This window comes from Dermacentor silvarum, chromosome 3 (assembly GCF_013339745.2).
Source record: "Dermacentor silvarum isolate Dsil-2018 chromosome 3, BIME_Dsil_1.4, whole genome shotgun sequence".
Classification (NCBI taxonomy): Eukaryota; Metazoa; Arthropoda; class Arachnida; order Ixodida; family Ixodidae; genus Dermacentor; species Dermacentor silvarum.
The window spans coordinates 218213030-218228199 of record NC_051156.1 but is presented as its reverse complement, the minus strand read 5'-3'; the positions used below and the strand labels follow the sequence as shown (position 1 = coordinate 218228199).

General features: G+C 45.2%; 2 protein-coding genes across 3 annotated transcripts in view; both read left to right on the top strand.

Annotated features, from left to right (window-relative positions):
- LOC119446676 (uncharacterized) overlaps positions 1-15170 on the top strand; it is a 39601-nt gene that overhangs the window by 14997 nt on the left and 9434 nt on the right. For both annotated transcript variants that reach the window (XM_037711170.2, XM_037711169.2), the window contains exons 7-10: positions 876-991; positions 7106-7343; positions 8464-8939; positions 10504-10602. In XM_037711170.2, the coding sequence (XP_037567098.1) occupies positions 876-991; positions 7106-7343; positions 8464-8939; positions 10504-10527 (854 nt within the window). In that variant the 3' untranslated portion in view covers positions 10528-10602. The remainder of the gene's footprint in view (positions 1-875; positions 992-7105; positions 7344-8463; positions 8940-10503; positions 10603-15170) is intronic.
- LOC119445220 (uncharacterized) lies at positions 12891-13562 on the top strand. Its single transcript, XM_037709541.1, has one exon. The coding sequence runs from the start codon at positions 12891-12893 to the stop codon at positions 13560-13562; it is 672 nt and encodes a 223-aa protein (XP_037565469.1).

Genomic DNA, 15170 nt, shown 5'->3' with positions numbered 1-15170 from the left:
AGGACTCCCACTGGGACGTGCATTAGTGCACTGCCGGGTCACCTTTTACCTCTTTAATGAGGCTCTCAGTGACTGACAGCAAGGTGTCATTGGGATACCCAATGTACAGCCGGTAACATTAAAGCATTTATGCTATGTGATCTGGCATGATACGGTGAGGATGGTAATGATTCCATTGTTGGCTGGACAGTACCTAGTGCCATCTAGTAGCAGGTTATTGAAGTTACGGTATATGTAGGTATGCGGATGGTGCTTCGTGGAATATTTTTCCCCCAAATTTTGACCCTCCGAAGTGGAGATGCAAGTTTTACACGAAGAGAGACCTTACACAAGTGAATACTGTATTGCTGGTGGCATACCATTATTTGGGTCACACCAATTATGGATGGGTTTACCACTGGATAATGCTTGTGCCATTTATCAACTTGAGCTTGTCCAAGGAACGCATACACACAATGGAAAACAAAGACAGCTGCTTGAGAATTTTGCTTTCTTGTGTTTCTGTGACCCATGCACCTAACTATGCTTCACAATTTATGCACAAAACTTGCACGATGTCTCAATGTCTCTTTTGTGAATTTCTGTGAATCCTCCAGAGATCCGAAAAACTTCATCTAAATTCCACTGAGTAATCTGCTAAACTTGTATCCTTACCACCAAAGAAGTCCAAGATTCTCTAGGTATAGTGAAAAATGTACTAAAATATCCAAACATTCTTCTACCTGTTCTGTGCTTTAATGTTACGTGTTTGGAATTCTCATGTTGGTGGAAACTAAGAGTGTCTTTCTTTATGTGGTGAAAGTGCAGCTTAGCTGACCCCTTGCATATGAAATCGTCAAAGTATTCTAATATATTTGAAACCCTTTTTTTTTTAGGTTTGGTGGATGTGGAGCGTACCCGTCTAAACTATGTGCTGGGTGAACAAGAACGAGAGCGCACTCTGGCCCAGAACAAGGGCGAGCTGCTCATCCTTCGAGTGGAAGACCTCGAGGTGGGCATCTCATTGCTAGCATGCATGGAGTATCACTTAACCTCCTCTAACCAGTCGTCACAATTTTGCAACATACTGGCTCTGTGCTCCTAAATTGGAAAGGGATGTTTAAATTGATTGACAACCAATTGCTATGTTATATCTATCTTCTTTAATGCAACTGAAAGCTTATGGTCCAGAGTGCCTAATCTTGCAGTGGTAGCATGGAAAACGTTGTGGAACATTTTTGATATTTTTTATGTGCAGCCACCATTTTGTTTGTCACCTTATGATGAAAACAGTGATAAGTGAGCACGATAGCAATTGTATGCCAGCATGAGAAAGAATCTGAGGACAAGAGCAGCACCAGCCATATGCAATTTCCACCAAAAGAATTTGCTCGCGGGCTACTTGGTATATTTCTGCGCAAAATAAACTAGACATGAAGGAACACAAAACAATGTAGACAGGTGCTGACTTCATACTAAACTTTATTTTGAAGAACGATGAACCAACCTGAATACAGTGTAGACCGCTTATAACGTAAGTCGCCGGAGTCGCAAATATCCGCACTATAAGCGGTACCGCACTATAACCAAAGCAACAATTTTCAAGGCCCGCACATATGCAAAACATGTGCACCGAGCCACCACGCGTATGCGACAGTCGAGGAATGCTGCTAGAACGTTTGCATTCAATGTACAGTCGAATCTCGTTAACTCGAACCAAATCATGCGGCGGCGCCTCCGACTGGCATTGCTCCGGCACCGCCATAGAGTAAAAACTTAGGAGACACCCCTCAATGTGGTGCGCGAACAAAACAAAAAACAAAAAAAGAAATTAAAAAAAAATACGGCGGAAATTTCACCCTCTCTCAAATGGCAAGGTCGCCGATTCTGCGTTGCGCCCGAACATGCGTGTACGTACCGACGTCTCAGCCACGCTACCATAGCCACGCGTAGAAAATGGCAGTGAACCCTTCTTTCTCCTTTATGCTTCCTCTACTTTCTAGTCAAGTGTTGACCTTGCACGCTGCGGCTACGGCGCAGAAGGAAGCAGCGGTGCTGTCCCAGGCCGGCCAACGAAACTGCCCACGCCGGCAATGCCCGCTTCCCGATAACAGCAGAAAACGAAACTTCGGGGAGCTGGCGCCGTGCCGGCTAGAGCGGCGGTGGGCGCGCACGGTGACAGCCGAAAGTGAGGGAGCTACGAGGGAGGGCGAGGGAAGCCACCGAAGCGATGGAGTTGCCGAGGCGAAATCCGCTTCCCTGCTGCCCTGTTCCTTCACATTCCACAGGTCTCCACGTGCGCCCTTCGCCGTGCCGTGACGGCGCCGCCTGCTCTCTGAAGTTTCGTTTACTGCCGTTATCGTGAAGCGAGCGTTGGCCGGCATTGGCAGTTTCGTGGCCCTCGCATGCTGTCGCGCCATTATATTTCACGACTCGCACTCAAGATTCTGGTTTCAGCCTCACTGGCTGTTCGTTAGCACCACGTGCCCTTCTCCTCCACTTCGTCTCTCTTTCTTCCTTGAGCACTCCTTGGGGCGCCCGTTTGAGGAGAGCATTCGCCGTCTCACTGACTTCCGTACTCCCAGGCAGCCGCACTGTAACCGGTATTTCGTTTCCCGCAACTGCACTATAAGTATACGTGTATACATGGAGTGCTATGGGAGAATTAACGGGAGTCCGAAAAGACCGCACTTTATCCGGTCCTGCACTATAAGCGGTTATGTTATAAGTGGTCTATACTGTAAATCTATACCTTGGTCGGCTAGCACCCCGGGTTCTTTCTACCTTTCTCAAGGTAAGAAACAGTAAGAAATGCCAGTAGTGCTCTTTTGGCAGTGCTGACATTGTTTTACAACAGAACAAGTTGCATTTTTGTATCCCACAGGAAGACCACAGGATGTGGCGGACTTGCTCACAGATTGCATGTGTATAGAAGTGCTTATGCGTGCTGCCATGCTATGAGGGACACTACTGTTCTGCTATCCCACCTACCGCAAAGGCAGCACCACCTGCAAGCCTCAATGTTCTGTACAGTGTAACACGCATGAAAGAAAATGAAAACAGCCATAAAATATAACAAACACATTTTAAAACAAAAAGTATGGTGCACTTATCGCTAATTTATGCACATGAATTTGTGTTCATATTGGGGGGGCGGGGGGGGGGCTTGATTGATTTCAATTATCTCTCGAAATATTTTCCTGTTCTTGCATCTTCAAGTTAAGTGCTTTACTGTGCATTGCACTGACTAACGCTTAATGACATGTTGTTTTCCCGTAGTCTGCTGGAGGTTATAAAATGGGGTACTCATTGCATGACCATAGGAGGAAACAACTTTATTAAGGAAAATTTCATGGCGTTGTAGATGACCGCTTGTCTGCGGCGACCTCTTCCGCCCAGGCAATGATTCCTTTTTGTAGTTTTTCTTTGGGAGACCGTATTAGGGTCTCCCATGTCGTTTCAGAGGGAGCTGGCAGAAGCTCTCTGGGTGGGGGAAGACCCTCGCATTCCCAGAGGATGTGTCTTTGGTTTGCTATCGCATTTCTGTCGCAGTTTTTTCATATTGGGTCAGCCTCCCCATCTGTGAAGATCGCTAAGCGATGAGGAGTGATAAGGCTGTTAGTTTGAATTCGGCGGAGGATAGTGGCCTGCGCTCTTGTAAGGTTGCTGTGTGGTATTGGGTATATTCTCCTGGGTTCTCTTTATATAGGTTGGTAAGTTCGTTGTAGGAAGTCACTATCTCTTCCATCGAGGCGTCCGGTTCCATCGAGGCGTCCGGTTCCATCGAGGCGTCCGGTGCCAATCGAGGTGTGACCCGGTTTGTTAGCCCTCGGGCCACTTTATGCGCTTCCTCGTTGCCGGAATTACCTGAGTGAGCGGGGACCCATACAAGATTGATTTTTGTTCTGTCTTCCTGATTGAAGTTTCTCAAGATCTTGGCTGTATTTAGTCCCACACTTCCCCTCATAAAGCTGAGAATAGCGCTCTTAGAGTCGCTCAGGACAGTATGGTTAGTTGGGTTCATGATGGCCAGTGCTATGGCTACTTCTTCGGCCTCTTTGATTGATGCGGCTCTAGTTCAGGCCACATTTACGATTGTAGATTTTCCGTCCACGGCACTCAGGGTGTATGTGTTGTGTCCCTGGTTGGCAGCATCGACAAAGACCGCGGTTTGGTCTTGCTCGTGCTTTTCGCGTAGTTTGTCTGCCCTGGCTTTTCTCCTGCCGTCGTGCCTGCCCGCCAGGGTGTTTTTGGGTATTGGCTTGAATATTAGGTAATGTCTGATTGTGGGAGATAGTGGTGCTCTGCCTCCAGTGGTATATATGGGTTTAATGTTCAGGTCTACTCAGGATGTGTAGTCTCGTCATTGTGTCTGATAGCCGTGTTAGTTGTGCTGTTTTGTGTGCTTCGATAAGATCCTCTAGGGTGTTGTGCATTCCAAGTTGGAGGAGCTTCTCGGTGCTGGTATAAACAGGCAAACCAAGTGCCCATTTGTACGCTTGTCGAATTATAACTTCTATTTTAGCTTTGTCTGATTTCCTGAGATGATAATAGGGGAAGGAGTAGACTGCGGCTGATTAGGAATGCCTGAATCAACCTACACAAGTCCATCTCCTTCATTCCTCTGTGTCTGTTTGCCACTCGCCTGAGCAGTCCACAAATTTGTTTGGCGGTGTTCTGCAGTTTTGTGAGGGCCACGGTATTATGCGTGTTGTGTTGAATAAGCATGCCCAGCACTCTAATGGTCAGGACCGGAGGAACCGGGCCGCTTTCCAAGACAATTTTGATCAGTGCCTGTTGTTGGGTGTCAGTGTCTGGCGTCTTGTTAGCTTTATTTCTAATGATTAGGAGTTCGGATTTCGTGGGGGAGCATGTTAGCCCGTTGTCTGACATACTCTTGCACAACATTTGCTGCCTCCTGTAACGCGTCATTTATCACACCATCTGAGCCGCTGTTTGTCCAGATGGTAACATCGTCCGCATATATGGCATATTTGATGTGTGGTATCCTGTTTAGTTGTTGTGGTAGGTTCATCGTGGTGATATTGAAGAGTAGGGGTGAGAGGACGGCACCTTGCGGGGTGCCTCTTGTCCCTAGAGTAAGCTTTTGACCACGCATTTCACCCAGTTCGATGGTTGCCGTTCTTTCTTTGAGAAAGTAGGAAATATAGGCGAAAGTTCTTTCGCCTACATTCAGCTGGGATAGGCCATTTAAGATGGTCTGATGTGCTACATTATCAAATGCTTTACAGACGTCCAGGCCCAGTATGGTACCAGTGGCTCTTATTGGGCGTGGATCAAGAATGTCTTGTTGCAGTTGAAGCATAATGTCTGGTGTTGATAGACACGCTCTGAAACTGATTAGTGTGTCAGGTAGTAGGTGTTCTCAATGTAATGGCTTATCCTGTTTAATATTACATGCTCCATGACCTTGCCTAAGCAGGAGGTGAGAGAAATTGGTCTAAGGTTTCCCCGTTCTAACCTCTTGCCCGGTTTTGGTATGAAGATGACCTTGGCATGTTTCCAGCTAGGTGGAACTTTTCCTTCGGTCGAGTGGGTGTTAAAGAGTTTAGTGATTTCGCTGATCGAGCGATCATCTAAATTTCGAAGCATTTTGTTTGTTATGCTGTCTTCCCCGGCAGCGGCAGTAGTTTTAATCTGGTTGAGGACGGCTCTAACTTCTGCTACGTCTATATCCCTTTCTAAAGCTGGATTGCTTTCTCCTTCATATTTAGCTGGAGTGGGTATGTCCTTGTTGGTGTTGAAGCATTTGTTCTGCAGTTCCTGTACTAGGTCATTCTCCTCCCCAGGATAAGAATGAATAAGTTTCTGCATGTTCTTACTTGTGATTGATTTGGTTTGATCGGGGTCTATTAATGTCTGAGTAGAAACCAAGATTTGTTAGCTAATTCACCATTGAGCCGGTCACACATTTGGTGCCAGTGTTCTCGGCTCAATGTTTGCTTGTATTTCTCGATTTCTTTGTCGATTTGAGCTATCTTCCTACGTAAGGTCTTGTTTTTTTTTTTGTGACATCCATCTCCCTAGCCTCCCACAAGTGTATAAGCCATGAGTCAGGGGATGGGTGATCCTCCTCGATCTCGGCTTCGGTGGTGGCCTTGTTTGCGTCCTTGATTAGGTTGGATGTCCACTCTTCCAGGTTTGTGATTGCAATGTGTTCCCTGTCGTTTCTAATGTCTCTAAAGGTGTCCCATTTAGTATGTTTCACTTTGAATTTTCTTGATTTTACTGAGTGGAAATGTGGTGGCTATGATGTAATGATCACTGCCTGCATTAGTTTCTGTGTTTTCCCATTTGGTGAATTCTGTGTTTTTGATAAATGTTAGGTCGGGCGATGTGTTTTGACAGATGCTGTTACCTACTCGGGTGGGGCGTTCTGGGCGAGGAGAGTTAAGCCAAGCTCTAGAGAGGTTGTCCATAGGCTGGTCCCTTTCTTGTCACAAGACTGATAGCCCCATGCCGAGTGGTGAGCATTGAAGTCGCCTACTATAATTAGTGGCAAGCTTTTGGCATGTTTCCGCGCCCTTACAATAAGTCTGGAGGCATCTGTGCCTCCGCTCTTTGGAGGGTGGTAGGCGTTTAGAATGTATAAGGTCGGGTAAGCTTTCTTTCTGGGGAGGATTTCTGCGAAGTTGTAGGATATATCCTCGATCCCGAGTTCTATCGTGTTTGCGGTGAGGTTTCTATGTATCGTGAGTGCTGTGGAGGGATTACCGCCTTCCGTCACTTTCGCATTGTAGGTTGTGTAGCCAACAAGTTTGGCGTTTACGCCAGTTTCTTGAAGCGCAATAATATCAGCTTTGAGTGTAGAGTGATTGATCCTATATTCGAGATCGCGTCTTTTGGCATGGAACCCTCTACAGTTCCATTGCCAGATCATAATTTGGTCGCTGGCCATCATGAATGCGTAGGGGTTTCCACACGTGGTCCGTGTGTTCTGATTGGGCCCCCTGCTGGGGGTCTTTGATCTAAGCTAGTATTATTAGGCATAGAGAACCATAGAGAACCAGCAATTCTTCTAATTTTCTGTGGCTCTCAGGACTACCATTGTACTTAAGTTTGTGGTGTGCCAACTTCAAAATCGTCCTGTTTTTCCATCACTTAGCATGAAGTGGCCTACCTGAAGGAAAAGCTGAAGAAGACTGAAAAGGAGCAGGGGCGGCGGCAGCGGCGGCAACAGCGGGACTCTGGTTCTTCCTCCTCTTCATCAGGAATTTGCTGCAGACATCCTGTCACCATTGGAGTGGAGACCTGTCCAGTCATCAGAGCCTCCAAGGAAACTCAGACTGACACCCCAGTGGGGCTATGTGAAGTCAGAGTTGACCAGCACATTAGACAAACAGGTGAGATGAAATACCGAATGCCTGAATTTATGCATCTTAATTTAACATTTGTAACTGAAAATGAAAATGTTCCGATGTTATCATGAACACAGTGGCTTGAAAAAAGTTGTTTTCGGACATGTTTTCGGTGCGCTATGTATTATTTTGTTTTTATGTGTGGTCTATTCTCCTGTATGTTTTCCTCTCATTATCCAAAAGAACGTTCAGTGTGGTCTAAAGAGAGCATTTGCTTTGTAGTGGCTGCTCGTGAGTTCCGCTAATGAAAACGATTGGCTGAGTATGAGATGAGAACGTCCAGCCAATGGCCAGGTTGGTTGGTACTTCAGCACAGCTCTGACACTTCTAGTAAATGTGGCCGTGTTTGCTTGCAATGGCGACTATGGTAGCTTAGTGTTACATTTACTCGAACGCTCGTGCATGCCACAATGGCTGAGTGGCTATGACATTTCTGCTGCTGAGCATGAGGTCACAGGTTTGATTCCCAACCTTGACAGCTGCATCCTCATGGTAGCAGATTGCAAAAAATGCCTGTGTACCTTGCTTTGGGTACACACTAAGAAACCCCAAATGGTCGATTTATGCACTTGTAAAGTTTGTTTGTTACAAGGAAGCCTTGTTTTCACAGACAAGACCTTGATTAAGATAACATGAAGATTCTATTCGTTCGTTCATTTTCACGCTTCATCAGTAGTACCTGAAGATTCTATTTCAATTTTTCTCCTTTTCGCAATTCATTCGTAGTACAAACGATGCTCCGGCTATGTTGTCACCAGGATCGGCCAGTCATTAGCAGTGGATAAGAAAGGTATCGAATGAATAAAAAGGAATTGCTACATTATACTGGCCCTTGTTTCATTATGAAGCGTGCATGTTTGACCACACAAAGGCACGCCAGGGTATATTTATAGCTTATTTTTTTTTTCTTAACAAGTTTTGTTACGCACACAATGGTTGTGTCGTGCTTGTTATTTTTTCTTTCTTTTGCGTGTTTGTGTGCGTGTGCTATTTTTTCTTTCTTTCTCTCCATTTTTTTTTAATATGATCAGTCATTGCCTAGGTCAACTTATCGTTTTTCTAAGTCCCATGCTTTGACACTTTATTCTCCTTTTACCTGCCGCAGGCCTGGAAGCTTTTGCCTCAAGTCTTTCTTGGGGTCTGCTTCTGGACGCCCTCTCTGTCCCCCGTGGCAGGCAGCCTGAGCGGCTGACCCTTTGTGAGCCACCAAAGGGTCCTCCCCCAGAGCTGCCGAGGCAGCAGATTCGAGCATGCAGTAGCTTGACTCAGGCTGCGAGTCACACAGAAGGCAGTCCTGCTGCTGTTGTGCCCCGCCGTGCCAGCCACACAGTCCTCTTCAGCAGCCTGGATCGCTTCAGCGAAGCTGAGCACACGGAGAGCCCCGAGAGTGGCTATGGATCCGGCTGCAGGTCGGCAACCTCCTTAGGCAGTTCTGCCGCAGGCCGACCCTTGAGCAGCCGATCGGCCAGCGTGTTTCTGTTCCCCGATGCCGATGGGCAGCCTACTCTTGAGATGAGCACGTTGGACGAGGCCCTGGAAGCCGAGCCTCAGGCACCAGTGTACTTAGAGGATCTCGATGATGTGAGTGTGAGCTGGGATTTCATGGTCGCTAACCCTGCCCGTATTTTGGTGGCAAAATAACATGGCAATTCAAGATCCATGTTTTTGACTCAAGTGGCATGTATTTACTGACAGAGGCTAACACCAAACATTTCTTAGTCAGCCTGAGCATATCACACTTTGCGGCTTTTATTTTCTCCTTTTGCACGGATGGATTTTGGCATGTGCCAGCTTATTCGACCACATGAATCGTTTTTCTGCATCTGAACCATATGATCTCTTATCGCCGCCTTTCTATAATTTAACAAAAGTCCGTGATCGGCAGGGTCATTAACTAGGCCAGAAACCAGCAGTCATTGAAGGTCTTCTGTGCTACCTACTAACTAAAAGGGAAAAAAAAAAATGTTTTGCATATGAAAGAAGTGCAGACGCTAGTGGTCGAATGGCTGTGCCTAGTTCCACCAAATTGCGGCATCTTTCTCCAAAACTACATTTTAGACGAATATTGCTTCAAGCCTGTGCCAAAGAAGCATAAAATTGAAAGCCTTGTTCTATTCATGCAGCCTTGCTAGTAAAACTTAAACTGAAACATACAGCACGCTATAATCATCATCCAGATGGTCAACGGAGTGGCCATAGCCACGGATAGCTGATGCAGTCGGTCCTCCAATTGCTGTTTTTGCTATTTTGTTACATTTCTCTTCAGCGGAGGTTTCAGTTAAAGTATAGTGTACTAGATTACTTTCAATGTAGTGTCGCTGTGCAGTACTGTTCGTGCCGTCTGTGCTGCAGTTCTGTAGTCCTGGTACTAGATTGGCACAGAACTCGCTCACGGAGGCTGCTGTACCAAAAAGAAGCCTTGGATATTGTCTGATTGGACATTGTTCAGCATAGTTTTTGGCTGTGCCACTTTAAAGTTCTATAAACATGGATGTGGTGCCAGAGGTTGAGCTCAGTCACACACCCGCTGGCAGAGTCGCGCACATCATTTAGGGCATGTTCTTCCTTACACGTCCTTGTTCCGCAATTTATTTTGCTTGCTTGATGCATGATGAATGTGCAAACACCTTTTGCTAGTCAACAGGGTAGAAGCAGCTTTATACCGTGATTCTATGAAAAATTAATGAAACTAGTTTCGCAATTTTTATCCTGAATGTTATATTGATGTGTGTAAACCTGCTCTACTATATTTATTGAACATTTGAGTTAGTGTGATAATTTACCAAGACCATATGGTGTATGCATGTACGTTTGAGACTGCACCGAAAGTGCCTATCTCTGCATCATATTGGTTTTTTGCCTGCTTTAAGATCTGCGCCAAAAGATAAAGTAGCTGTTCCACAACTGAGACCCTCTTAAAAAATGTCCTCCAGCATGAATTTTTCAGAAGCGTTTTGAAAGAGTGAATTGATTGAAAACCAAATGTTTACTCTTGAGGCGTAGTTCCTGCTTTTGTAATTCCTGATCAGGGTAGCCAGATGAAATTGGGCCAACAAGCGGATATAGGCCTTGTGAAACAGTCTTAAATAAGTGGCATGGCTTATCCAAAATTCCAATTTTTTGTCTTTTGCATGGCCTGAACCAGGACAACCCAATGACATCACTTTGAAGGTGTGCCTACTCGCTTAGGCCAGGAGGAAGGAGCTTCTCAATGGATATTCATGCCCAATGCCATCTCCCAATGGTTGGTCTCGTGACTTTTATTGTAGTGCCAAAAGAACATCATTTAGCCCTCAAAAGCTCACTCTTTTACTAAAAGTAATAAGGTGAAACTGGAAGCAAATAACTTGCACATTTGAAAGAATGCAACACAAGATCTTAAGATCGAAATTATTTTACATTGCAAGAGGATCTTCAATTCCTTTCAAAACATCTTGCATTGCAATATTGTGCCTTTTGCTCTTTGTATTGGGCTCTTTTCAGCTCCACTAATTAATATAACTTGATATCAGAAAGTAGTCTTGAATATATGTAGTGCTACTATATTTGTCGAGAATGTGAAATATCAATTATTGAGCATGAAATGGCTTCTTAACTTGGTTTTGTGCAGTTTTAGAGGACAGTTGTAAAATCTTGTGAACGTTGTTTTAAAATCAAGTACAGGCGTCCTTAACAATTACTAGATATCGCACTGAATAGTCACAGTGTAACTTCAACTTGCTTCTATTATTTGTAATTATTAGCACTTGTACGTATGTCACATGTTATACTCTTTTGTATACTGTGTAGTCTCATCTGTTTACATGCTCACCAGTCTACATCGTGACCACTTGTACGTGTTTGTGACTTTGTTTACAAACTCGTTGTGGTGTGACTTGCCTTTGCCTTTTATAAATATATGTTAGGACTCCGTAAGAAACAGACAACTGTTCAGAACATGAATTGAGATAGCTCTGCCGATGGAAAGATTGTTACGTGTTGACTGGAACGAGCACTGTTTCCCTCATTAAACGAGGATTTGTATTTTTAAGTCTTCACAACTAGTCGCGAAAAATTACTTTTGGTCCTCCATGCGGCAACAACATGACAGCAAATAAGATGCCCTATTGTGGGACCGTTACACAAGTCCTGCACCTTTTTTGAAAATTTTGAAATGCAATACATTTTTTTTCTATTATAAGTTGCATACGACCTAGAATATCCAATTCCTAATCGCTGAGGTTTTCAATTGACGACGTGATTCCGAACGTGACCCCACTGTAATCGCGCATGGTGCTACTGTGCCATCACATGCAAAAGCGTGGTTTCGTTTTGTATGATTTGGCTTGGCTTGTCTATCAACACAATAATGACAACGATGGCAAGCCATGACATAGGCGTGTACTTAGAAAGAAAAAAAAAAAAGCAATAGAAATTTATGAAAGGTTGTGCAGTAATGCCCACTTATTGCAGCTGCTTTTTTCGAAAATGGCTGAAAAAGTTGGAATGCAGATGGTTAACGAAAGTTGCATTCAATCCTGTGAAAGCTGCCCCTAGTTCTGCTTTCTTAATTTGAGAGGTAAACTATTGGCATCATTCACACTTTACAGTGTTGCTGACGTCGAGACTCCTACTTTTTTTTTGGAGATCACTCAGATTGAAAAATTCTGCTTGCGAAATTTGCGCGCGTTTTCAAAAGTAACCATTGCAGATACAAACACTTCCGAAGATACTCTTCTCGTTGTGCCATAATGAACTGGGTCCACAAAAATCGGTTGTTGGTCCCTTTGTATATGTTGGGTAAATTTTATCAGAAGTTATTTATCAGAACAAAAGAGCAGAAATTGAAAAGTTTGTAGTAAACGTACACATACACTATTTGCGAACAGTGACAGCTTTCTGGTTTTCGGTTCCTGGAAGGTGGCACAATTACGATTCGTAGTGAGCAGCTTGTCGTGTTGCATCCACCAATAGTGCAAGCAGGTTTGTCAACCATGAATTGCCTTCCGGTAGTATGATTCCCATGCTCCATAGCATACTCACAGCCTTTGAGTTAAAACCAGCCGTATAATGGGAATTACGGCATATTACCCTAGGCAAAATGCAAGACAGGCAGAAAAGAGATCGACAACACTGTCTCAAAATGGTCGCCTTCGAAGTAGAAAAAAACATCGTGGAGATCCCGCGCGCTGCGGCATTCGGTGTAAGTGAAGCTTTGATGAACTGGCAAGACAAAGTGGAACACCACAATAAGAAACGCACAGTGGATTTTGGCATCGAATGCATACCATAACGGTCATCAGCCTGTTGGAACAAGAGCGGTAAAGAGGACGAAGCTCTCTCAGTGCTTTGGACCACGCACAACAGCAGCTACCCACGGAGTCGTTTCGCGGTTTATTCTTAATAAACCCCTTTTTCTATGCAATGAGAGGCTTGATTTCCTTCAAGTGGTGCTGAAACTCATCGGAAAAGCATCAATGGTACCAAGGTAATCGCCTTCCTGCCTACCGATTCATCGTACTGACCTTTGGCTTATCACCGCGGAGTCAAAGCATGGAAGTGCTCAAGCTCAAGCGCAAAGCCGAGAGATCGCAGCTAACGCGGCTTATTAATGACATCAAATCAACGCTTAGCCAAGACAGTGTTACAGAAGAGCAGCTTTGCATCCTTGGCGAACGCCTCAATCATCTTCACAACGACTTGAGGGCAACTGACTCTGACATCGTACCTCTGCTGTCTACCACGGAAGCTGAAGCAGAGTTTGATCGGGTTGTAGACTACAATGATCGAGCCACCGCGACGTCCGCGAAGCTCAAATACCGTATACATCAGATTCATGAATCACTCAACCGTACGTCACCGTCGATGTCAAACGAACCCGTTCAACACACGCAGCAATCCGATGTTTACCTTCCGAAGATCGAACTTATAAAGTTCGATGGTCGACCATCAATGTGGCTGCCTTTTTGGGAAGAGTTCAAGCAACTGATCCACAACAACGGTGGCCTCACTGACGTCGACAAGTTCACCTATCTGCACTCGGTCTTGACCGGCGATGCGGCATTGGCGATTGCGGGACTTCCAGCAACTGCAAGCTGCTACAGTGATGCCCTGGACATTATAAAGCGGCGCTTTGCTAAGGACGACTTGATCATTCAGGATCACATTGAGCGACTCATTGACTTGCAACCCATTCGATCCCCCAATGACCTTCGTGGACTTTGAAGCCTCTATGACACTGTGCAGTCCCAGACACGTGCCCTCAAGACTCTCGGGATATCGGAAGACAATTATTCTTCAATGCTCTACCCCATTCTCCTGAAATCGCTTCCTCACGATATTGTCTTCAATTTCAACAAGACTATCGCACGCCAGAGTTCGGAGGAAAGGGGAGGAGTTCGAAGCACTGGCGAACAAGCACAGCGCACCCAGCAACAGAAGGCGAGCATTAAGTCTTTGCTGCTTTTTATTCAAACAAAAATAGTCTCGAGAACGAACAGTCCTGCATGTTTCTGTACAAGAGGACGCATTGAAATGCAAAGATAAAGATTTTCACACTAGTGCGTCATCCACATCGCGACCTTTATCCTAAACGAAAATGCCCTGCCATCAACGCTCAACCACAGAGTCTTTGACCTCATCCACTAAACTCGTTCGTCAAGAAAAGGACTGTTTTTTCTGTGAATCAACGACCCATTGTACAGAGCAGTGCGACTCGGCAATTCCTCTCGAGGAAAAGAAAAAACGCCTTCTAGGTGGACGTTGCTGCTTTCTTTGTACCCTGGAGCATCACGTAGCAAAAAATTGCATAAGAAAGGTAAAATGTGGAAAGTGCAATCGGCGCCATGCGGAAACAATGTGTGACCCTAGGTTGAGGAAATCGACCGCCGGACCCCAGACATTCCCTAAACAGCTACAACTCGAGATGACTGGAACTGGCACCTCCAAACGGCTTATATACCTCCAAACAACTGTTGCTTGGGAAGCCGGCCAGGATAGTAAAGTGCTGGTTTGCATTTTATTGGATGGAAGCAGCCAGCGCACTTCTGTGACCGAGCAATTGGCTGAGAAACTAAATTGTCAAATACTCGATACTCGATCACGAGTGTCTTACAGTAGGACATTTTGGAGGGCATCATGACGAGAAGACTTTCCGGCGAGTGTCTGTCACTCTGAGTTCAGTGCATAGTTGCAAGACACTGTTGATTGAAGCTCTAGTCACGACCAAGATCTGCGAACAATTCATTCCGCGACCGAGTAGCGACTTTACTGACAAGCTCGAGCACCAAAGTTATTACTTCACCATAACGATCAAGCTGAAAGCCCAAAAGCTGCCGATGTCTTAATCGGCAGTGGCTATTACTGGTCATTTGTCACAGGAAACGTACGGAATTTGGACAGCGGACTCAAAGCTGTCGAGACTTCCTTAGGTTGGACTCTGCACGGACCAGTAGCCTCTTGTGCTACCGTCACACACTGCAACGAGACATTTGTACTGAAAGCAGCAGTGGCGGACTTTGAGATCACCACAGATAAATACTGGGACCTAGAAATTATGGGTATAAAATCCAATAGACACAACAACACACAGGACGCAGACCCAGTTCTGGATTTCTTCAGCAACACAGTCAAGATGGAGAATCGTCGTTACGTAGTTTCACTTCCATGGAAACTGACAATTCTCAACCACAACAATCGAGCAAACTCACAGACGCGTTTAAATCAACTTCCTCGAAAGCTTCGCCGATGCCCTGAGCTTCTGCAAGAATATGGTGTTGCCATACGCAAATACGCTAACGATGGTGTAGCCGAGAAGGTCACTGACGATAACAC

Excerpts from the sequence above, each read along its gene's own strand:
- LOC119445220 (XM_037709541.1), top strand. The coding sequence starts at position 12,891 with ATGGAAGTGCTCAAGCTCAAGCGCAAAGCCGAGAGATCGCAGCTAACG.